At 33.4% G+C, this 26617-nt stretch overlaps 1 protein-coding gene across 1 annotated transcript in view; it reads right to left on the bottom strand.

Moving 5' to 3' along the window:
- The window catches only part of LOC145297638 (protein Wnt-8b-like), a 164118-nt gene extending 144185 nt beyond the window's left edge, over nt 1–19933 (bottom strand). Inside the window, exon 1 of the mRNA XM_080143743.1 lies at nt 17584–19933. Within this exon, the coding sequence (XP_079999869.1) occupies nt 17584–17780 (197 nt within the window). The 5' untranslated portion in view covers nt 17781–19933. The remainder of the gene's footprint in view (nt 1–17583) is intronic.
- Between the last annotated feature and the right edge of the window lie 6684 nt (nt 19934–26617).

The raw sequence follows: 26617 nt of genomic DNA, 5'->3' as shown, positions 1-26617 counted from the left end.
ATATATATATAATACATATATATAATACATATATATAATACATATATATAATACATATGTATATGTATATATAATACATATATATATGTATATATCATACATATATATACGTATATATAATATATATATATTATGTACACATATATATATGTATGTATATATAATATATATATATGTATATATATAATACATATAGACATATGTATATATACAATACATATATATATGAATATATAATACACATATATATAATATATATAATACATATATATGTATATATATAATACGTATATATATATAATACACATATATATATATATAATTATATATATATAATGCTTATATATATAATACATATATATAATACATATATATAATACATATATAATACATATATATATAATACATATATATATAATACATATATATAATACATATATATAATACATATATAATACATATATATAATACATATAAATATATAATACATATATATCATACATATATATAATACGTGTATATATAATACATATATATAATATATATATATTTAATACATATATATATAATACATATATATATATGATATATAATACATATAATACATATATATAATACATATATATATAATATATATATAATACATATATATAATACATATATATAATACATATATATATAATACATATATATAATACATATATATATAATACATATATATAATACATATATATAATACATATATATATATAATACATACATATAATACATATATATATAATACATACATATAATACATATATATATAATACATACATATAATACATACATATAATACATACATATAATACATACATATAATACATACATATATATATATATATATATATATATATATAATGGGTGCTTATTCATATAACCAGTGCATACTCCACCCACTGACCAATCAAGCAAGCAACAATTAATTAGTTTATGATAGTTGCCATAGCAACTAGTATTGTGCATTCATTTGTTAATAATTGTTTGTTATTGAGTGAGTAGTAACTAAGCGATTTTATTTCTATTGACCTTGGTTTTAAATCAGTTTTCTGTGTTAGCACTCGTTTCAATGTTCTTGGCACATTTAATATTGACTGGTGTCAAATAAAAAAATGTCTTACACTGTAACTTTTATTAATGACGTATTCCACCAAGAAAAATTCACTCTTTCGTATTTATTATGTAACCTTACTTGGAAACAAGTAAAACCATTGAAAAAGAACAAATCCCAAAATTGAAATTAGAGTAAATTAACGTGAAACGGCAGAATTTGTAATAGGGTAAAACCTGTTGAAATTCGTAAGGCAGCAGGGTGGATCAACAAAAAAAAAAAACAAAAAACAGCTGAACTAATAAATATCCAGCAGACAAGGCAATTTCGGACAAACTTTCTAATTCATTGACACCAATTTATAAACATTGTTGAAAACATATAACCCGACTACTGCCGTCAAAGTAACTTTTGAGTCTAATCAAGATTTGACTCGTCTAATTTCAACGGAAACTCTTCGCCAAAGGTTAAATAAAATAAGATATCAGGGGAAAAGCGTCATCTTCAACTTTCTTTAAATATAATAAATATTCCAATTGCTTTGTCCCTCTATTGTATATATGAGTAAAAAAAAAATACTATTTACACTCTTAGCTTGTACTTAAGGTAACATATTGATCTGAATTTCAAAATAAACACAAAACACCCCTCATATATATATATATATATATATATATATATATATATATATAAGCAAAATTACCCGTCGTTGACTGGGTTCAAAAACAGCCTACAGAAAATGGACACTGATTTATGAAAGTATGATAGGTTATGAAAAGGAAGGCTTGTAAAGAGATAGATTCGAATTTGGGGGTATCAAAATCAAAGCAAAATATGATGAAAGTAAAAATAAAATAGATAAACCCCATAATTTATTATACCATACCTGTTCACATTGAAACACATATCACAATATTCTATGGATATATATTAAAAAAAACCTTGTTAAACTTTGTGACATATTTCCATTCTATGGAGGTCAGGCGCGAACACCCCATAATTTTATTATACCATATTTCTTCAAACTGAAACATAATTATCAAAGTATATTTACGCAGATAGATATGAAAAGTCTTTATTAAAGTTTGTGCCTATTTCCATTCTATGGAGGCCAGGTGCGAAGGTAGCCCCACAATTTTATTATACCATCCCTATTAAAGTTAAAACATAAATTTTTTTATTTCCATGCTTTGTGGACCAGGCGCGTACGCAGACGCCACAATTTTAATGAACAATCATTATGCCAGATCAAATATACCTATTCATGTGTCTCGATACATCTATCATTATATGTGATCAGTTTTCTCTAATAGTCAACCATATAGGAGCCTATTCGTGACCAGATACACAGACGTTCAGCTTTATATATATATACTAGCACGGGTTACCCGGCGTTGCCTGGGTGATCGGCCCCCTTCCCACTCCGAGTGGTAACAAAAAAAGTCACCCCTCTGGATTTACATGCTTGGTGCCGGCCTCCCCCCTTCAGGGAGAGATAATCCCAAACCCCACCTTCAGGGAGGAGGGTGCCTGGAGGCTTCCCCCCCCAAAGAAAAAAGTCACCTCCTCCTGGCCTCTTCGCCCCCCACCCTTGGGGGGACACCGGCTCCCTCCTTTGGTGGGAGAAACTGCCAAGCTCCCCCCTTTCGGGTGAGAAAATGCCAGGCTTCCCCTTTTGGTGGGGGGATGGTGGCGTGGCCTTCGTTATAAAGATGGCCGGCCAGCTGAAAAAATGACGTCATCGCCGAAGTCCAAACAAGCAAGATATGTGGAACTCTTAGACTGTCAATAATCAACAGTAATTTTTACAGACAGCGTTACAAAACTTCAAAATTGGATTGAAATAAAGAACACCATGATTTATACTGAAACTCATCTAATATTAATAATAAAAAGATAATTAAAAAACACACAAGTTGTTTGTTTAAGTATTATAAGCAATTGAATATTTCGTTGTATTATAGATTTTAAAGATTAGAATGCGTTCTTTAATTACTTTTAAATTACATTTTAAAAAAGTGAAGGAACACGATTTGATTTGTAGTAAACTTGAAGTTTATTTAATATAATTAAATGAAAATTATGCATGTAAGATTATGAATATTTGAAGCAGAACACAAGCAAAACATTTGATATGAGTTAAGACAATAAACAAATATTAAAATTAAACTATTTTTTTTAATCAAAATGAATTTTTCTAAAATCAAAATGAATGTGGGTTTGTATTACTGTACACATATATTCGAAAAAGTTGTTAAAAAACAAATATATAACAAATAAATGTTATAAAAGGCAAGATAAGTTACTTTTCTACCAAACTGGATATATTTTTCGTATTTTTATTGTGACGTCAGAGCAAAGCGAACAGTCAATCTCTCTACTTACTCTCTATATATATCTCGCTATCTCTCTCTTTCTTAAAAATCTGTATCTCAAATTTTGAGTGTTTAGACTCCAAATTGACATTGAATTGTAATTTGGTAGAAAACGTATAAATGTAATATGTATCAATTTGACCGCAATTTTTGTCTCTTAGCAGTTATGTTTTTGCGCTCGAAGCAAATGAAAAATTTTGTACCCAGGTCCAAGTAACCTACATGTAAAATCTCAAGTGTTTAGACCCAAAATTGGTAAAGGAGTGTGGTATAATTCAAAAAGGTCAAATATTTGAACTTGGACCGCTCGGCTGCGAAATTTCCACCCAAAATCTATTTAGATTGCGAGACCAATGTCTGAATACACTGCAAGTTAGATTTCAATATTTTAGGCTCAACATTAGCAGAGTAGTTTAGTAGAGACCATAAAGGTCAAATATGTTAACTTTGACTCCATGGCAGCGAAATTTTCGATCCAGAACGAATAAAAAAGATTAAACTCATTATGACTATGTTTTATGTCAAAGTTCAAGTGTTTACACCAAGTAGTTTGGTAGAGACCACAAAGGTAAAATATTTTTGAACTTTGACTCTAATGTTGACCCCTTAAAATATATTTTTTCGAGCACAAACTAAAATATAAAGTTGCATCCAGGTTCAAGTAATCTTCATTTAAGATTTCAAGTGTTTGGACACAATATTCGCAGAGAAGTAGAGTAGAGATAGCAAAGGTATCAATTCTTTTGAAATGTGACCGCAATTTTGACCCTTTAGCTGTTATCTTTTTGGGGTCAAAACAAATGAAAAAGTGTGACCCCGATCCAAGTAATTTATATATAAAACTTCAAGTATTTAGACCTAAAATTGTCAAATTTCAAGTGATTAGACCCTGTAGTTTGGTAAAGATAGCAAAGGTCAAATATGTTAAACTTTGATCATAGATTTGACACCTTAGGATTAGTTTTTGTCGGGCTCAACGGAAATTAAAAAGTTCGATTCAGGTCCAAGTGACCTACACATAAAATGTCAAGTTATTAGAGTCAAAATTGGTGGAGGAGTGTGGCAGAGTTCTAAAAAGGTAAAATCGTTAAACTTTGAGCCCTTGGGTGCAAAATTTCCGCACAAAATGTAGATATGTAACCCAATGTCTGAATATAGTTTGGTATATTTTGCAATGTTAATGTTATAATTTAAGCTGATCAATTTTCTTTTTTTATTTCTGTTCGATTTTTATCAGCATCTTTTATTTTAATGTTTATTTTGGTTTAAGGAAAAAAAAATGTTTTTAAGTTGTTATTTCTTGAAATATTACCGTAAAATGTGTAATAAAAAAACAAAATTAATAATGAAAAAAAAGTATATGAATTTTTTCTCATTATTAATTCGATGAGGAAATTATATAACTTGCTAAATTTTAATTTACAGCAACAACTAATATTCCAGATATGTATTGAAAAATCACAAATTTTAAAAAAATATAGTCATACACGGTCCTGGTGTAGAGGATTTATAGAACTTGAGTGTATACAACGTTCTTTGTTTTGTTGTTCGGCATGAATCCATACAGACTATTTTTGCTACCCACTCGAGAACATCCCACATAAAGTTGTCCATGAGAGAAGCAAGATTCTTTCAAGTGCATTCCAGCCACGGACAATGTCTGACCTTGGGATTTATTTATTGACATAGCAAATGCAACCCGAAGAGGAAACTGTATTCTTCTGAAAACGTAGGGCGCTTCTCTTCCTGATGTAGTCAATGTCACCTTAGGTATCAAGACATCCTCTCCTTTTCCACATCCAGTAATTATTGTAGCATCAATGACGTTTTCGGACATTCTATTGATAACAAGTCTAGTACCATTGCACAATTTCGGTGGTGTTATATTTCTTAGGAGAATTATGGGACATCCCACCTTGAAGAGCAAAACAGGATCGGGAAGACCGGAAATATCAAGACTATTAAGAAATTCAATGGGGAATTTAACATTGTCAAGTGGATCCATATTTGCATTGATTGATTTAAACATTTTAATCGTACCAGGAAGACTGTCTAGCATACGTCGATTAATTTCTCTTACAACTGAATTTGTGGGTGCCAATATAGCTCTTTCACAGAGCCAATCGCGATTGCGAAAATTGTCAATCAGATTTGGGAAAACTGATGTTATCAGATCGTCGAGAGTATTGACATGGCTACATATATTGTTAATTTTGATGTGGCCAGTGGAATCTACTGGAACTTTTCCGTGGCCAATTTTCAGAAGGTCGTGGGAAAACTTTTCCATTGCTCCATCTCCATTAAGTTTAACACGCATGTTAGTTGTTAACGGAAGTGTTTTTACTTGTCTCCATAAATAGGATGATTTTAGGCAGGCACGTACCTGATCAGCTCTGGTTCCCTTTGGGACCACAGGTAGTGTTTGGCGAAAGTCACCTGAAAGTAGAAGGGTAACACCACCCATGGATCGTTGGTCATCTCTTATATCCCGAAGAGTTCTATCTAAAGCCTCAAAAGCCCCTTTATGAGCCATGGTGCACTCATCCCACACAATAATTTCTGTTTGTCGAAGTAGCTGTGCTCTGGGACTATCTTTGGTGATATCGCAAACTGCCGTTTGAGCTGAAATTAAGTCAAGTGGTATTTTAAGCATAGAGTGTGCTGTTCTGCCACCAGGAAGAAGAGTAGCAGCGATGCCAGAAGACGCGACGGCAATGGCAATAGTATTAGTTTGCCTAACTTTGGCCAAAATTAATTTGGTAACAAATGTTTTTCCGGTGCCTCCAGGTGCATCAAGGAAGAAAATTCCACCAGCACGTCTGAAAACGGTGGTGGTAACTGTGTTGAAAGCGAACAGGAAGTAGCTTAGGCATCATTTCATTGATGTAGCTTGTTAAAGAATCGACATCATAGGATGTTTCCTGAAGTATTAGAGTTGGAATTTGCTCATTGTTGGTACGTTCAGTTTGTGGCAGACCATATGATTGCAAATATTTTCCACCTATAAGAATAAGTTTGTCCTCTATATCTATTAATGCCCTATTGTAAAACTCATCACAATAATCAAGTTGAATTTCTGGAAGGCGCACTTGAGCCTGATGCAAAAAATCTTCGGAAAGGCTATTTCTGAATTTCAACCACAAGTTAAATGCGTTTACAACACTGCAGAAATGTAATATTTTAACAAATATTTTTCGAAGTCGCCGAGCTGAATATGAGGCAGCAATTTCAGCTAAGGTGGCTTCCCAGCGAGTGTCATCCTCAAGTAAACCTCGAGCCATACAGGCTTCCCTGTAGGTAGGCCAAACTCGGTTACCGAATTTACGAAGATCTTCAAAGCTTGTTGGCCCTTGAACTTCATGAAGCAGAATTCGCAGATAGAAACATTCGTGTTGATTTGGAGGTACAGTATAGACACGTCCAAGGCAATCATTCCATCTAATACCTTCAGCACCTTCAACTCGTCTCCCGATAGTTCTGCGAATCCAACGCTTTTTATTCCATGTGTAGTATGAAGGAATTTCAGAATAGATTAAAGTTTTGGCGAAGTCATCACTTTCACACAGCCTGAAAAAAGCAGTCAAAGTTGTCTGTCTAGGTGCTTGTATTATATTTTGTGCGGTTGTCGGGGTGTAGTACACTCGCTGTCCATTTTCAAGGTGAATGTCCAGACGGTGAATTGGTGGATGCCTATCATGGATAGGGAATCCAAATATTCGCCAAAATGCCTCACTACTGCTAATGTAATGCCCTACCTGATATTGTAGGACTTCATCTCTTGTATTGTCGTTATGGAGACCAAAGGAGGCGGCATCAGAACCCTTATTGATGTACTTACAAACATATTTGATACAATGAACAGAAGCACAAAATTCGACATTTATGTGGGCATCAAAGGTGCTGATAAGAATTGGGCAGTATGGTATGACCCATCTGTTGTCGATCTCGTAATTTCTTACGGTCGCAGTGAAGCCACCATCTTCGGGTCTTCGTCGTCTGTACAACGGATATCCATCAGTATCAGTCTGTGTCTCACTAATAAACTGGCGAGGATACCTTTTTGTGCATATCCTGTTGTCTGTAACACATGGTAAGTCTCTTCTAAAACCAGGGCTGCATGGTCCATGAATCATATGCACCTTTATCATGTTATATAAATCCCTGTCAACAGACGGATCTGGTAGTTCTGCAGAGATGATTTTATCAATGTCATTCGAACATATATTATCCACGAGCCAAATTAGAATATGAGCACGAGGAAGACCTCTTTTCTGCCATTCGATTGTATACATGTTTCCTCGGACAGGTCCAAAAATCTCACCTAGTTTTATCAAATCCATCAATTTTTTAAGTTTCAAGTGAAATACTCTTGCTAAGATATCATGACGGTTTGTTGTTGATTGGCCCTTGAAAAGTTCAACCTGGGCTTCCTTCCAATTTGGGTTACATGTGAAGGTTATAAACAAAGCAGGCCTACCGTAGTGCCTCACAATTGTCATCGCATCCTGAGTCCTTTCGTGCATGTCTGGCTGTGCGCGTACATTTCTATCAATTTTCAGTCTACAGACTCGAGATTTGACACAAGCAGTATTGAGATTTGAGAAAAATCTTCTTAATCGGTTTTTGTCCAGAAATTTGGCTGTCAAGGGGTCAAACTTCAACGATTTGAGTTTTGAAAACTCTAACAAACTCCTCTGCCAATTTTGGGTCTAAACACTTGAAATTTTAGATGTAGGTTCCTTGGACATGGATCAAACTTTTTAACTTGATTTAAACCCAAAACAATAAATGTCAACGGGTCAAAATTGGGGTCAAAGTTAAAAAAATTAACCTCTCAGCCAATTTTTTGTCTAAACATTTGAAATTTTACATAAAGTGTATCCAGAAATAGGGCAAGCCTTTTAATCGACTTTTGACCGAAAATTTGGCTGTCAAGGGGTCAAAGTTCAAAAGATTTTTCCTTTGCGATCTCTAGCAAACTATTCAGCCAATTTTGGGTCTAAACAAACAAAGTCAATTCCTATTTGCAGCCTCGAAGGACGTCTTATTATAGCAGTTAAGTTATGAATTTTGTTATATTTCTTTTCTAGATGCAAGTGCTAATATTATATTTATTTCAGTTTTTAATCTTTATTTTTATTTCATTGTTTTATTAATTGTGTAAATGGTTTTCCCGTGGAAAGATGTGCCGATTCTATCAGGCAACTTCATTTCGAATATATATTTTATTTTATTTATCTTTTTATCATAGATTTTTCTTGTCCATAAATGTTTATATTTTCCAAGTTGATAGCATAACAGATTTTGCAATTGTTTTCATTTTCAGTTGGGGAGAAGGGAATCTTTCACCTAACCCCCTCTTAAACACACTAAATGGACTTTTATAAGTACAATACTTAATTTTTTTTAATGGAGAGTAGACAATGCATTATGGATGCGTTATCGGCAGCTTCCGTTACTCTCGCTTCTCTTTATTTGTCCCTCAGTCCTTATTTTTAATGGGTGATTTTTCTGACAAAGGGAGAAGAAAAAGTTGTTTTCTAGGTTGGCAGTATTTTGCGTGAACAGCCGCTAGGGATCTCGGAAATTTTCTGTTTCTATGTATATCCTTGTATCCATGTCACTAGTAAGGGTACTGGAGGTAAACGTTTTGTCTGGGCGGACGTTATCCGCCTGATAGTCAGAGACCCGAACCTTGGATTAACCACTAAGGAGGCTGTTCTATCAGCAGGTGCAAAGTACTGGGGCTGCTGTATTGCCATTTGGTGAATGGATTCTGAACCATGCAGTAGCTTCTGGTGGGGCCTCTCGATGCTATATTAATGGGTGATTGTTACGGCTTTACCTTTTCATGTGCGACAAAAAATTTCTTCTTTTCTATTTCTCTCTTACTTTCCCTCTCTGCTTCAGGCATGTCTGTCGGCTCAGTCCACAAATCCCAAAACACCATCATGAAAAGTCTCAATAAAAAACACACGATTAAAACCGGATCTCCAACTTCTAACGTAGACCCCCACTACCAGGTCTCCTTCTCTAACATCAGGGGTCTACGTTCTAACCTTCCAGAGGTTGAAACCCAATTACAGGAGACTAAACCAGACATATTATTTCTAAGTGAAACTGGCATTGGACAGACTATTTCCCTAAATGAGTTCGTAATTAAAGGATACTCTAATTTAACTTCCAAATCTGACGCCCAAGATCGCCATGGGCATGGAATATGTGCCTATATAAAAGATGGCTTTCCATATGGTAGGGACATCTCCAGAGAAGATCCTAACTTACTCTATATGTGGTTCTGGGTTGCACTTGCTCAAACTACTGCATTTATATTTGCTCTCTATCGCCCGCACAACAGCGGAGTTACTATCTTTAAAAGCATATCTGAGAAAATTGACCACGTCCTATCTGCTTATCCTTCAGCTAATATTCATGTCTGTGGAGACTTCAATGTTCACAATGTGGAATGGTTAACTCACCCAAACAAGACAGATGATGAGGGGAAGTTCTGTCATGATTTCTCCATTCCTTATGACCTCACTCAGATTGTTCACGAACCCACCCGTGTTCCCGACAGCCAGTATGCAAGTCTCCTAGACCTTTTTCTCAAAACTTGCCCTGAACTGTGTTCAGCTTCTGTTCTGTCTCCACTTGGATCCTCCGACCACTCAGTTGTATCAGTTAAGATAAAAATGAAATGTAATAAGTCTTCAGATGTGCCTCTCCATCGTACAGTATATCGATACTCTATGGCTGACTGGGATAGCTTCCATACATGTATATCAGATCTACCTCTGCGTTCCATGTTTAAAAAGGATATGTCCTCTATAGTATCAGACCTGGCAGAATGGTTAATTGTAGGTATAGACCGTTTCATACCCTCGAGAAAGTTCCAGCAAAAACCTAACAGCCAGCCGTGGTTCTCTCCGAAATGTGCTGCTGCCATTGCGCATAGAAATCACTTTTTCCCCTGTTTCCAACGTAATAGATGTACTGAGACTAAAGCCGCTTTCAGAACTGCCAGCAACCACTGTAAAAAAGTAATAAAGAACGCAAGAGAGTTGTATGCTCAGTCCGTCAAGTCCAAAGTAGCTGAGCAGCGGCTTGGTTCCCACCAGTTTTGGCAAATAGCAAACAGAATCCTAAACAGAAGCGTGTGCTCTATCCCAACTCTCATAAATGGACCTGAGGTAATCTCGTCAGCATATGACAAAGTCAAACTCTTTGCCAAGAACTTTGCAGCTAATTCTAACCTTTGCGACCAAGGCTGCCAACCTCCAATATTTCCTCCTATATCAGAAAACATGCTATCTGATATACAAATATCTGTACGTGCTGTTGCCAAGTTAATCAAAAACCTTATTTCCAGTAAAGAAACCGGCCCTAACGGTATTCCAATTATAGTACTCAAAAGAAAAGTGCGCCCATCCTTACAAAACTGTTTAAACGTTGTCTTAAGGAGAATAGCTTCTCATTACCCTGGAAAATCTCATCAGTGATTGCTCATCTCCCTCACAGTACAGGCCAATTAGTTTCCTGTGCGTCATGAGTAATTGCTTGAATCTGTGTTAAATAGAGAAGTAATCAACCATCTAAGCAAAAATAACCTTCTTAGTGACACGCAATATGGTTTCCGTTCTGCTATATCTACAACAGATGTGCTTACAGTTATATCTCATAGGATTAGCGAATCTCTCGACGGGAGCTACCTTTCTAGTGTAATTGCTCTTGACATATCAAAGGCCTTTGATAGAGTATGGCATAAAGGTTTACTTCACAAGATCTTCAGCTACGGTATAGCTGGAAATGACTTCTCAATTATTAAATCATTACTCTCTGATAAACCTATCAACATATGCTCTTATATCAACACTCAAACAAGACAGATGATGAGGGCAAGTTCTGTCATGATTTCTCCATTCCTTATGACCTCACTCAGATTGTTCACTAACCCACCCGTGTTCCCGACGGCCAGTATGCAAGTCTCCTAGACCTTTTTCTCAAAACTTGCCCTGAACTGTGTTCAGCTTCTGTTCTGTCTCCACTTGAATCCTCCGACCACTCAGTTGTATCAGTTAAGATAAAAATGAAATGTAATAAGTCTTCAGATGTACCTCTCCATCGTACAGTATATCGATACTCTATGGCGAACATAAGAGTAGTGGTTGATGGGCAGAAATCAGAAGCTCTTAGTATTAATGCCGGAGTCCCTCAGAGGTCCATCCTGGGTTCAACTCTTTTCTTGATCTACAATAATGATCTTCCAAATCACATACTTACATCATTCGTAGACATCTATGCTGATGACACTATCTATGGTAGCACATCTAAGAGCGTAAACGACCAAGTTCTCTCTGATTCTCTCTCCTCTGATCTTGAGCAAGTGGTACAATGGGGAAAGAGGTGGCTTGTTACTTTTAATGCATCTAAAACCAAGCTTTTTTTTTTTTACATCATCAATGTTCTAATCCCCATCTGGCATCAATTGAAATGAATGGCTCTCGTCTTCAGGAGGCCTCTTGTTTTGACAAGCTTCTGGGCTTTACATTTACTCCTTATCTTAAATGGAACACATACATTAAATCCGTTGCCAAAGCCGCTGGAAAAATGGTGGGATCCTTCTATCGATCCAGTAGATATCTCACTGCTGATGCAATTCTCTATCTATATAAGAGCCAGGTACGTCCAAGGATGGAGTACTGTTGCCACATCTGGGCAGGAGCTGCTAGAAAGGACTTATCCTGCCTTAATAGAGTTCAAAATAGACTTCGTAGCCTTGTGGGGGATGTCCTTTTCTCTTCCCTGCAACCTCTTTCTCACAGAAGAGATGTTGCGAGGTTGTCTCTGCTTTATCATTATTTTCATGGCAAGTTCTCGGCTGAGCTCCATTCTATGGTCTCCCTTCGCCAAACTTTCACAAGAAACACCCGTCTAGCAGAAAACACTATCACTAATTTCCCCCACTCTTTATCTGTGCCTAACCTAAACGTAGATTCCATGAACAAAGCTTCTTTCTTAGAACTAAACGCCTATGGAATTGTCTTCCGTTTTTCTGCTTTCCAGCTGACTACAATATGGTTGTCTTCAAGTCTAACGTAAACAAGTTTTTGATGAGCCGTTCCATATAAGTTAACAAATTTACCAAATCTCCATTACTAACGGTTACTATATTGTCCATTTTCTACTGTGAACTTTTTAACAGTTATCCTTGAGTGGCATCTTGGCCTTGATAAGTGGTGTGCCTATGTAAAAAACAAAAAAAAACCCTGAAATTTTACATAAAGGGTATTCAGAAATGCTTTTTAATCAGATATTGGGGCGAAAATTTAGATGCCAAGAGATCAAAGTTGAAATAGTTGATATTTGCAGACTCTACCACACTCCTCCGCAATTGTGTGTTTAAACACTTGAAATTTTAGGTGTAGGTTACCTGGACATGAGTCAAACTTTTAATATACATATGTATATATATATATATATATATATATATATATATATATATATATATATATATACATATGCACATAAAGTTATGAGCAAAGTCGGGCTGAACTACTAGTATATATATATATATATATATATATATATATATATATATATATACATATATATATATATATATATACATGAGGAGTTGGACTACAAAATAAGATAAGTAAATCCAATTACTTGAGACATTAGACAAAGATGAAAGTGATTAAATGCAACACTTTTCGAGGTGGTAATTTTCGAATAAAAATGGCTTTTGTCGTGTTTTGCATTCGACCTCATATATATATATATATATATATATATATATATATATATATATATATATATATGTACTAGCATGGGTACCCGGTGTTGCCTGGGTTGACATGAAGTTCCGTTTGTAGAACACCGGCTATACTAATCATTTTCATCATGGGCAACGTGGATATCCCCACAACAATTCCAAAAATAAAAGAACGGATAAAAACATCGCCCCCAAAAAGAAGTATGTGAAACGCTCTCCACCAGATATTTCGGCAGAAAGGATACAAAGTGAAGAAACTATTCTCCAGATATTGAACACTGGAAAGAACCTCTTCTAAAAAATAAATAATTAAAAATAAATCATTACAACTTTTGTTTCAATAAAATTACAGCGAATGCCCGTGCGATAGCAAAAAAAAAAAAAAATAAAAATAAAATAGCCAAATAGGCAGAAACGTATTAAGCCCCCAAAAGTAGATCTTTATTTTTTTTAGATGGGTCACATCGTAAAAACTGTACCGATTTCTGTATAGCCGTTTGTAGAATAATAAAAACAAACAAATGAAATCTTTTCTTCAGTTTTTCGTAAGTGTTTTTTTTTTACAATAAAATAATACAATACAATAAAAGCCAAACATTTTTCCATCTACTCGGAATTATTTTTTCAAGCTAGAAATTTATTGAGATTACCAAATTATTTTATTAGATGATAGTTTTTATTTATGTTTATGTTCCGAAGGGGTAAATAACCCTAAAACAAAGGTTTTCAAAAAATCGATGTTGGAATAATAATTCCAAATAAATTTAATTAAATGTTATCAGTATAATTATTGCTTCAAATTTATTAAATAACGATTTTAAATAGAACACTTATAACAATTATCATGCTAGAAACATTAACTAAGATACCGCTATTTAATAAAATCGATTTTTCTTAATGTAATATGCAAATGAGATGATCTCTTTATTGTATGTAGTTTGCAAGAATCATAATATATATATATATATATATATATATATATATATATATATATATAAATAAATAAATAAATGAGAGAGTTAAGTAAGGAACCTTTTTATATATTAATCAAATTGTGAACAAACAAACAGACAGACAGAAATACGAATTTATATATAGAGAAATGTGTGTGTTGAATCTGTGAAGATTGTGTAATTCCGGTAATAAAAGAAATATTGTGAAAGAGAGCTCAATGCAATAAAGAGAAAAAGCAAAAGACAAATCTGAGAAATGTCCTCTCTACGTAATTAAGTAAATTATAATGTAAATTAGCTGAAATATGGGTTTCAGTTTTTGTTTCTTTTATTTTTAAACTTACATACAGCTGTCATCCTTGTCTTGTGAGTGATGCTAGTTTAGCTGTAATGTAGAGCTATGATACAGCGAAACAGTATGTCTATAGATGACTATATAAATCCCCTCCCCAGTTCCTTCTGTCTTTAAGTAATTCTTACCGTAATGCAAAGCTCTTTCTAAATAAACAAATTGTGTACATTACACAAACTTATCGATATCCCGGAAGTCATAGCCGCATATACATATGCAGATGTGGATATATGCAGGTGTATGCAACAGAATAAAATAACAGTTTCGTCGTGCACTACTGTCATTTTTTTCATTGCTGCAGTTGTTTACGGTAAGAATGAGCTCCAGAAGGTGTGCAAAAAAAAGAAAAAAAAAAGGGAGAGTGTGTAAACGAGTCTGATGATAATGATGGTTATACCAAATGTGAATCAATCAACGTCTATTTGCCAAAGCAATTTTTCTTATATAATTTAATCACGCAAAATATAAGCTAAAATATTCTTTTGTTTTGGGATTGAGTTATGTTTAAAAAAAACGTTTTCAATCTTAGTTGTTCTCATTAGTCTCCATTTGCAATGAACTCACCATTTCTCACTGTGTGTTGTAGAAATGATATACGGCTTAATCACGTTGACACACCAATTCTCATTAGATCATCGAAGTTAAGTAACAATGAGCCTGGTCAGTACAAAATAAGCGACCACTTGGGAATACCAGGCGCTGTATGTAGGAAGGCGTTGACACTCTCTGCAGGAACTACAAAAAAAACAAAAACTAATGTCCGTTGACTTGAATATGCATGCGACTGGCAAGTGCTTGTGAATTTGATATTCTTAGAAACTTCTCTTTCGAAGGAAGCCGGTTCAACCCACCCAGGGTCAATGCCGGTTCGTTTCTTCATTTCTTCGTACGTATGTTGTACACATCGTCTATGATCTACGCTTCAATTTCTCTCCATCGCCCTCTGCCTCTCTTTCTCTCAACCATTTAAAGAAAAGAATAATAATAAAAAAAAAACAATTGGAATAGTCCATTATAAATAAAAGGAAATGTCAGTGCAGGTATTGATACTATTAACTCAAAATTGGAGAGAGATTAATTATGGGGTTTTGTCTTTTTATTTTTTAATATCTCTATATCTACTATTATATAAAATGAACTGCGTGTTCGTTCCCTATGAACTCCCAAACGGTTGGGCCGATGTTTATTAAATTTCGCACGAAGGTACTTCATGCGCCTAGCACTGTTCTTGAATAGGTTTTGTATCGGAATGTCTTCGATAAGTATCGATAATCAATAATCGAAATAATCCGATGAAAGAAGGAACAAGCGATTTTGACCAAAGTTAACACCTTCTACAGCCTAACATCACAAGTGCATTTGATAAGTTTTATTACCACACGAGCCGAAAGGCCCGTCATATAAAACCAACAGTATTTTGTTTGATATGACAGAGGCGCGTTCGAAATTAATGTTTCTATTTAAAGCACAACTGAACCATGATACTTGATTCATCCATTTAAAACTTTAATTCAAGCCATTAAAAAATAATTTTATAATATCAACAGTAGATTTATTATAGTGCAATATAGAGTACCGCGATGAGCTCCCAATTAGTGCAGGCAATTACTTTTTATTGAAAAAAAAAAAAAAAATGGACGATGTACCCGATTTCGACAACAATAAAAATATGGGAATGTGAAACATTCGTTGATCATCATTTAATCTCGGGCAACGTAGGGTCTTCCTGCTAGTTTATCATATAATAATCTACTATTAGGCTGGAACATTTCTCCTATATACTTTAATCACACGAAATACATGTTGAAATATTTTTTACTTCTGCAATTGTATTATGATCGAAGAAAATTGCTTTCGTTGTTTTAATAAGCAGTAATTTATAATTAACTGACAACGTCGCACGTTCCCGCTTCTCCTTCTCTCTTTCTCTTGACTATCTATTTTTTCTCTCACTCTAAGTTGATTCAATCACTCTTTACGTATTCGATGATACTTTTTTAGATGAGTTAATATTCGTTATAGTCTTTACATGTTTCGAACTGTTATCTCCATTTTGGTTGTTGTTATATTCACATTGTTCAATTCTTGCATTCTCTACTTGACGTGTTTTATGTCAGACTTGGAAATCTTTTCTTTTTTTTTTACAGACCACAGACACGCATGTAAATTGAATTAACAATTTAATACGAGAATCGTTCCAAAAGTAAAGCCTCCTATTTTTAAACTCAAAAAGTTGAAGAGCTACGAAGACGATATTGATACAATGAAAACGAGCGGCCTTTTGTGCTCCAGAATTTATTTTGCTACATAGTCACCGCCTTTCTCAATGCCAGAAATTCAATGACGTATCTTTGCTTATGGCACGCGTCCATGATAAGGGTTGCTCTCTTAGAGTCTCACACCGTCAATATCTGCAACAGAGATGAAGCTTTCAGGTCTTGAATGCATGAGTTCAGCTATCATAACAATGCAATTTGTAATCCCTTCTGATCGATTCGGGCAAAATAAAAATAGGAGGCATTACTTTTGGAGCACCCCTTGTACTTCCCTTTACTTTTGGATTATCTTTAAGGATAATACAGACGTAGTTATTCATGCAGAATACGGACCGTGCTATTTTTTAGATAGCATTTTCAAGTAAAATTCAAGTGTTACGGTATCTTTTGTTTATTAAATGGTAAGATGAATATACAAAATAGTTATAGAACGCCCTTTGCTCTTCATGTTAAGAACGGTTTTCTAAATAATAACGTTAATATTTCGGCATGGTCCGTATTCTGCATAAGTACCAAGAAGTCAAGGTATGACTTATTATTTTTCATCACGAAAAACAATGTATTGACAGATATGTTTAAGGTATGTGTATGAATTTCTAGTGAAATCAAAGCAAAAGTTCATACCTATTCCGATTTTATTGGTGCGTCAATATCTACAATGGATCCAATTCAGTGGGAGTAAGACACTCACTCACCCCAACTATAGGATATGTAAAGGGCGGTTACTTTTAAATGAACGAAGAAAATTCAACCATCACTTACCTGTAATTCTTGGCCAGGTTGTATCGGTCAAGTTTGGCCGAATTTGACATTTCGTCCGCCATCGCTTTGGGGGTGGAATATCCGAAATTGGCGAAAGAAATCTCCGAATAAACTGCAGACAAGAAGAGCCAGTAAGCCACAATGCTATTGTGTTTCATCGACCAAAGTTTGTTTAAAATGAGTGATAAAGTGTCCATGTATTATCTGTTTTAAAGCACAAGTCGCCAGCAATACTGCACTCATGTATAGTTTTTCTTTTGTCAGCCAGGGGTAGGGTTTCGATTCCAGCTCTTTTTTTTTTGTATCTTTTTTCTTTTTTTTCAGATGTGTTTTTAAGGCTTATCACGAGATGTTAGCGTCTTTAACTGATGCATTCAATTAATCTAACTCATCTTTTTTCTTCTTGTTCTTTCTTTTCATTTGTCATTCTTTGCTTTGTTTTCCTTTTCGTTTTTCGTTTTTTTAATAGATTTATGTTTTCTTTTCTGTTAAATTACATCTCTATAATATGTGAGGTCGACCGGTCAATCGGTGACGCTTAAGTTTGGTTTGAAGCGCTTACGTTTGAAATATAACTTTCATCGCTTAGCATGTTAATGAATTCATCTCAATAACGCTTGTTTTTCTTTCTTTTCGTGTTTTTTGTTTATTAAATTCTTCTTTTTAATTGTGTTGTTTTTTTTTATTAACGTTTTTCAGATAATGCCTTCCTTTTTTTCTTTCGAAACGCTTTCACGTCAGTTTCCTAATGCCGTGTCTAGTTTGACGGTTTCCCTTTTTTTTTTAGTTAAGCGTTTGTTTTCATGTTTTGTTCTTTTTTTTTTGTAGTTAATTCAGTTTTATACGTTTTTTTTTGTCTGACTTCTTTCGTTTCTATATTTCTTCTCTATTTTTCTACAACAGTTTCCGATTTACGCTTGTAACTCGGCCTTAACCATTCGATTTTTTCTTCGTCGAACATACTTTTTCATTTTTTCTTTATATTTTATGTTTTTTTAAAATCTCCTTCCTCAACTTTCTCAGTTTGTTTGTGAGAATTTAGCTTTAAAATTGAGGAAATGATATTTTGTTTCTTTTCTTTTTTTTTTTAATCTGCCTTTTAAAGTCTTTTTTCCTGTGTGAAATAAGTTTATTTGTTTGTGGATTCGACCCTTTTTTTTCTATCTTGTAAAATATTTATTTTAATCTTTATTTTTCTTCTTTTTTTTATTAGTACTTGAGTTTCCGTCGACTTAGTTTCAGCTTTAAACTTTTCACCCGGTCAATGTGATCAATTTCTTTTCTGTTGGTAAAACATCATTTTTTTTTTATTTTTCAATTCCGTATTTGTAAATTCTGTTTTGTAGAAGTTCTTATGATATCGTTTCTTTTTTTTTATCTTTATCAAATTTATTTTATTTTTAACTAAAAAGTATACTTAATTAACAGGATAAAATAAAAAAAATGTCCTTTTTTTCGTCGAATTATTTACACCTTTTAACATGCCCCTTTCGCAATTTCGTTATTTCTTTTTGGTTTCTTTTTATCATTTCTGTTTCTTTTTCTTTTCGATTTATTTTCCCAAATAATCTTTTTTTCTGACAAACAGACGTCAGAAACGTGACAGCTTTGTTTCTCCAAAGAAATGCTCGAATTTCTCCCTCCCTCTGTCTTTCTGTCCCGGTCTCTCTCACTCTCTATGTCTGTCGGTCACCTTCTATCTCTAACTGTACGTTTGTCTGTTTGTATGTCTATTTCTGCCTCTCTCTCTATGTTTGTATATGCCTGTATGTCTGCTTGTCTGTCTGTGTATCTTTTTGTCTGTCTCTCTCTCTCTCTCTCTCTCTCTCTCTCTGTAAGTGTGTCTATCTGTCTGTGCGTATGCCTCTCTTTCTCTGCGCCTCTGTGTCTATGTGCGTGTCTGTATGTCTGCTTGTCTCTCCTTCTTTTTCTATCTCTATCTCCTTCTTATTCCGGACAGATTAACAAAATATACATGTAAATGATTATATATTATCGTTCTTTCTTTTTCTGTCAGGTTTATTTCCTTTGGTTATTATTTTTTTCTTCCGTTCCTATTATTTTGTTCTCAATCTTTTCATCTTTCCGCTTCGTGTGGTCATTCATTTTCTCTGCCTGATCAAAACGTTGATCCTCTGTTTTCTTTTTTCTTTTTTTTTTTTTTCGCTATGTTCCCCAGCTCTCACTCCAAGTTCTTCCACTAACGCATCGCGCCGGCGAGATCGTCAACTGTTGGCGCCGACCTTGTCACACGACTGCCACTTTCTTGCAGACTTTCCCATCTGGCGCAGAATCCGAAAAGTCCAGGCGTCATCCTCACTCCGTTATCCTCCACCTCCTCCTGCTACACCTTAAGAATGAACTCTGACCTTTCTAAGCGCCTCTTACTTCACCTCAAATAGCTACCACCTCGTACATGTTCTCTTTCATTTGCGACTCAGTTAAACCCTTATCTCTTTCTTTATCTTTTCAAAAAAGTTTTTTCATAACACACTATTCTGTTTGCGATGATATTTCTTTTTTCCTTTTATAGTTTCATTTTTATTTTCAGATCTCTTCTTTATTCTCTATTGCTTTTAATTCATTTTTCAGTTCTACTTTCACTTTCTCTTCTCTCTGTTTAGCTCCTCCCCTTTTTCATTTTCATTTTCTCTTTTTATTTTTATTTCTATCTTTCTCTGTCTTTCTTTTACACTTTTTCTTTTCCTCTTCTCTTTTTTTTTTATTGTATCTTAACTTTCGTTCTCGCTATCTTTATCGTAATTTCACTTTCTCTATTCATTGTTATTTCACTTTCTATCTATTTTGTTCTTCGTTTTTTATAATTTATTTTTTTATTTCTTCTTTGATTTGGTTTTTCTCTTTTTCATTTACTTTCTCTCTCTTTAGCTTTAAGATAAATAGTATAAATGTTTTGTTGTAATTCCCTGTTTGTTCGTAATAAACTATTCACTAGGATTACTGTGGACTGCTATTTATTAATACTTTCTATAATTTTCGTATCTCCGTATATAATATATTTATTGCAGAAATTCCCTCTGGACCAAAGTATCATAGGTTTGCAACAACAGATGCTACATAGAAATTTATTATATCTAAATTATTAGCCATTATCTTATGTTACTTTAGAACGTCATTTTAGACACATCTAGTCGTTATAATAAAATCCTACATTTCATCTTAGGAGCAACATCCTCACAATCGCAAACATCTTTAGAGGAAGTATTTTCAACTCTTCCCTCTAAATATCAAGACCTCCTGCCGCCCATAGTCATCAATGGGAGGAATTGTGAACTTTCGACAGATATAGGGTTTCACTCTTCGTAACTGGATCATAAACTCATAGACACAACATAATCCTTCCCTTTTCCAATTAAAAAATAAATAAAGGCTCGCCAGACTAACTCCGATCAAGCTGATTGGCTGAGCTTTGACCATTCCTATGTTCTGGATTAACGGTATTCGCATGCTAAACAAACGCTAATATACCATTCCACAATGGAGTCGCAATGATACCTACTCTCGGCCTCTCAATAAATTGCTGCGTTCGTTTTATTACATTTTACAGCGTAAGTTTGCATTTTCTCCCTACACCTCTATTTCTACCTTCCTATCACCCTGTATATATACTTGCCAACTTTCCCTTTCTTTGTCCCTCTCGTTCGCTCGCTTTTACATTTCTTTCTGTGCCGAAGAAAAAAGAACAAACAATTATTTCCTCTCTCTCTCTCTTACTAGCTCGCTTGTTACACTTGTTCCAGTAATTAATTATATTTTTTCAAACATAGTTACGTTTTCTTTTATATGTCTTTTATTTAAATATACTTTATTTAAACCTCCACAATCTGTTAAAATCGTCGCCGAATTAAAAATAAATGTTTTGGCAATATCATCTACTGCATTCTCGATATTGCGCACACATTAACTTTTTATGAGGGTGTAAATTTGTACATTAGGTCCACTTCGAAAATTTTCTTTAGAATGACGGCTATTATACGTTTTCAACTGTGCTGATTAAGAAAATCTCATTAAAATTTTGCGGACGCAAGTACTTATAGCGCTACAAAGACCTGTATTATGCACTGTAATTCATTGGCTGTCAGGTTTGTAGACACGCGCGCTAAACAAATCTACTTCTTTCCTACCTACACTGCCACCCCCAATTTTTTTTAGTATTTGCGGGTGAGTATGCTGATAACGATTATTATGATTAAATTTTGGGGGATTTTTTTTTCCAAAAGGAGGTTGTCTACTCCAAAAGTCGTTCTTTACATGGAGATATTTGGCCTGTCTATTTAGAACGCCATTCTTAAGATGGGGAGATTGGCGGTGTCTATTCCGAAAGCCATTCTTAACATTGGGAGTCTGAAACGTCTATTCCAAGCGCATTTCTTAACATAACAATACTCAAAGAATTAAAGTGAAAAAAGTCGTAATTGTTTTGTTTTACACGTTAAAAATACAACAGAAAATGGGATTTTATTTAATACTATTGGAAGAATTAAAAAGAAGATGAATATTTGAACAACAAATGGAAACAGTTAAGATTACTCTAAACAGTTCATATATAGCGAGAATCCCTAAGCTCTAAAACTTCTGCTTTTACTGTCTATTATTATTCTAATGGACCATTTTCGTAATTTTATTAATTCATACTGATTTACACATTCCCTTAATTGCTTTTTTTTTTTTTTTTTAAATCCATAGCATGTTATTGGCCCAAACCAGCACTAATTAATGAAAGCAAGATTATTGCATTTCAGCCATTTCCGCAATTGTTCAGGGATGACAGTGGCCACCAACAGCAACCGTAGTTTACTTTCTGCGAGGGGGGGGGGCAGATTTCCATCTGGCAACGGCGGTTAACGGGTCCTATAGTTATAAATAAAATCGGTTAAAATGTATTTCCTTTTTAGGACGCAAAGCGTGAACAAAAACCTCACGATTATGCTTAAGCCGTTTTGATTTAAATGAAATATATTTATACAAGTACAACTGTGACAAAATGGGGGTTTCCTTAACTAATCATTCGGTAATGTGTAGACATAGCGCTCTGAAAAGAAAATAGCCGCTAAGTTCGAGTTTTATGTAAAAACTGAAACCGAAAGAAATTATTATCCCACATATAAATTATAAAGATAATTGCTCGCCAGGAAAGTTGCTTCGCTCAAAAATTTTTTCGTATTGAATGACGAAGTCCATCTTTTAAACATTTCCATCTCCAATTATAAATTGACTGCAAATAACAGTTCAATGCGCATGGTAAATAACAGATTTCACCCACCCCCCCGGCAAGGATTGGTTATTAACCAATGCTTAGCAATTCATTGAATCATTTCGAAATTGTCAGACAGCTTCATGACAAGTTGGAATGCTGTTATTTCTTCAGTCCTCATAGAATCATTGTTATAAACATTATTTTATAAGACTTGTTGGATGCATTTTAAGAGCTCGTTTCTTTCTATGCCGCTGTCTATATCTTACCCTGATCATTCATTTGAGTATAGAATAGAACCCCTATGTAGTAAGGTCAAGTCAATCAAAAGTTTGAACAGTCCAGTAAACGTCATGAAATGGCCTGTCCAAAATTCGGATTCAGATCTCTTATAACATCTCTAAAAAATTATCGGAAACATTTCATGCCCTTTAGTTTGTGCTGATCATATTTATTTACCTCTATTTAGTATCTTGTATTCTATTAACTGAAATAAGGGCCAACATTCGCGGGATGCCGACCGGCTCTTTCATGTTGGTTATAACATGAACCCCTGCCAATGATGACAATCACGTTTTTATTCTGAGATACACTAATTGTATATTTGTTTAGTGTAATTTTTCATTGTTTTGTGGATGCATATGACAACATCAAGCCATGTCTTATTTTATCAGCGATCCTGTCACAGGGATAGTGTGATGTATCCAATATGTAAAAAATACAAAAACAGTACACTATCACATGCATAGGGATAGTACGATGCATCCAATATTTAAAAAAAAAACAACAAAAAACAAAACAAAACAAAAACAAAAAGCAGTACACTATCACATGCATAGTCTTCAATGATCTACCAAATCGCATTCTAAGATTATTTATTGACATTTACGCAAATGAAATAACCATCTATAGCAACACTGTGAAGACCATTAATGGTCAAGATCTTTCTGATTTTCTTATTTCCGACCTGGAGTACCTCATCTAACGGCGAAAAAAGGTGGCTAATTACTTCTGATGCATGTACAACCAAGATTATCTTCATTTACCAATAATGCTCGGATCCCCATTTTGTCCAAATTGAAATAAATGACTATCTCTTTGAGGAAGCCGGCCGCTTGTATAAGCTTCTAGGACTAGCTTTTACTCCAGACTTGAAATGAGAAACCTACATCAACACCATTGCTAATGTCGTTGGTAAAAAATAGTTGGATGTCGCTCTAGAAACTATCTCACTCTTGACGCAATATTTTACTTGTATACGAATCAAATACATTTTAAGGTAAAGTACTCTTGCCACATCTGTGGATGCACCGCAGAGAGTAACATTTCCTGCCTTGATAATAAACAACATCGACTTCGAAATCTAGTGGTGGATGTCCTCTTCTTTTCCTTACACTCAATTTCTCACAGTAGAGAGGTTGCTAGTCTTTCTCTACTCTATAGTTATTTTATGGTTGGTGCTCGACTGAGCTCTTATCTATGATATATATGCGATGCCTCCGTTCAGTCTCAAGAGCCAATAGACACCTCTGTCAGTGTAGCTGCGAATGTAATTATGAGACAAGAGTCGTGCATCGTGTATATATATATATATATATATATATATATATATATATATATATATATATATATATATATATATATATGTGTGTGTGTGTGTGTGTGTGTGTGTGAGATGAGAATAATGGAAATAGTATTCCGACAATGTTGAATCTCTGTGCCTGTCCTACAAATATTTTAATGGCATGTGCTCTGATATATATATAAGAAGAAAGAATTAATAAAACATGTTAAGTCACTTTAAGAAGAATTAAAAATATTTAATTTTAAAAAAGGAAACACAAATTAAATGGATTGTCCTTAATCCGCGGAGTTTCGAAAGAAATACTTTCCTTCTCATCAGAGGGTAGGAATTAACAAAATGCGGAATCGGATTTTGCTTGCAAAGTATTTAATGAAACTGCAAGTAATCCATAGAGCTTACTTGGTAAAAATTAAAAAATAGTGAAGCAGAGGGCATGAGCGGAGGGAAAAGAAAAATGATTTCATGTGAAGTGAAGAGTAGAATATCCAATAACGGTAAAATCCAAGAAAAGTTTGTAAAAATCCGGTATCCAGAAGTAAAAATCCAAAGAAATCTCGTTATTAGAAGATATTTCGATGTCATCCAAAAGGCAGAATTCCGTGAAATAATTCACAAATGTGTACAAGGAATATATATATATATATATATATATATATATATATATATATATATATATATATATATATATATATATATATATAGAGAGAGAGAGAGAGAGAGAGAGAGAGAAATAAAAAGCAACAAACCGAGTTATGTGTTCATCAACGTTTCGTCTTTATTTCGAGACTTCCTCTGGATGAATGAGATTAAGAAAAAAAAAATATATATAAATTATAAAAATATATATGGCAATTTAATAACTTACTACCTAGCTCTACCTATGTATTGAGCACTGTTGAAGTAAATACTGACAATTTATGCATAAAATATTTTCATATATTAAGTTATGTGATAAAATTAAGTATATATATATATATATATATATATATATATATATAATTGTTTATTGTCCTAAGTCTAATTTTTTTATGATTAAATTTTCTTTTTTCAGGGCCAATATATCAATGGTGAATGCAATGAAACGAATGCGTATGGTAACACAAGAAATAAAGCGCTTAAAATTCGAAAAAGGTAAAGATGATGTTGGAAAGAAGTAAATGTTTCAAAGCTATTTATGATATCTTCACTAACATTTCAGGTAGAATTAAGTATATATATATATATATATATATATATATATATATATATATATATATATATATATATATAATTGTTTATTGTCCTAAGTCTAATTTTTTAATGATTAAATTTTCTTTTTTCAGGGCCAATATATCAATGGTGAATGCAATGAAACGAATGCGTATGGTAACACAAGAAATAAAGCGCTTAAAATTCGAGAAAGGTAAAGATGATGTTGGAAAGAAGTAAATGTTTCAAAGCTATTTATGATATCTTCACTAACATTTCAGGTAGCTGGAAAATTTGTTTTGGGGAGAAAGAATTTTTTTATAAAGAAACACGGATTTTCGCCACAGGGAGTACTAATAATTTTTTGTAAGTAAACTTGATGGTTTTAATTAGTTTTACTTGATTCTATAAAGAAATTCGAATTAAAAACATTTTATTTTTATAACTAAAAGTGTGTTTGTTTTTTTTTCTTTCAATAATATATAACATAATTAAAACAAAAAAGACTAGGCATACATATTATGTAGGGTGTGGTAGAGTGATAATATGAAGACTTTTTAGAGGTAACAATTAACAAAAATATGTGTGTATATGCTATATATATATATATATATATATATATATATATATATATATATATATATATATATATATATATATATATATATATGAACGTTTCGTCTTTATCAAAGGAAGTTTCGAAATAAAGACGAAACGTTGATGAACACATAACTCGGTTTGTTCCTTTTTATCTCTCTCACTCTCTCTCTCTCTCTCTCTCTCTCTATATATATATATATATATATATATATATATATATATATATATATATATATATATATATATACAACGCACCCCGCACACGAACACACGTATATTTTACAATATAAATATATTTTTAAATTGTAGTACATATATATATATATATATATATATATATATATATATATATATATATATATATATATATACTACAATTTAAATATATATATATATATATATATATATATATATATATATATATATATATATATATATATATATAT

Source organism: Euprymna scolopes, chromosome 18 (genome assembly GCF_053919585.1).
Source record: "Euprymna scolopes isolate OS-2025 chromosome 18, ASM5391958v1, whole genome shotgun sequence".
Lineage (NCBI taxonomy): Eukaryota > Metazoa > Mollusca > Cephalopoda > Sepiida > Sepiolidae > Euprymna > Euprymna scolopes.
Note: the sequence above shows the minus strand (reverse complement) of the source record. Positions and strands in the feature narration are given on the sequence as shown.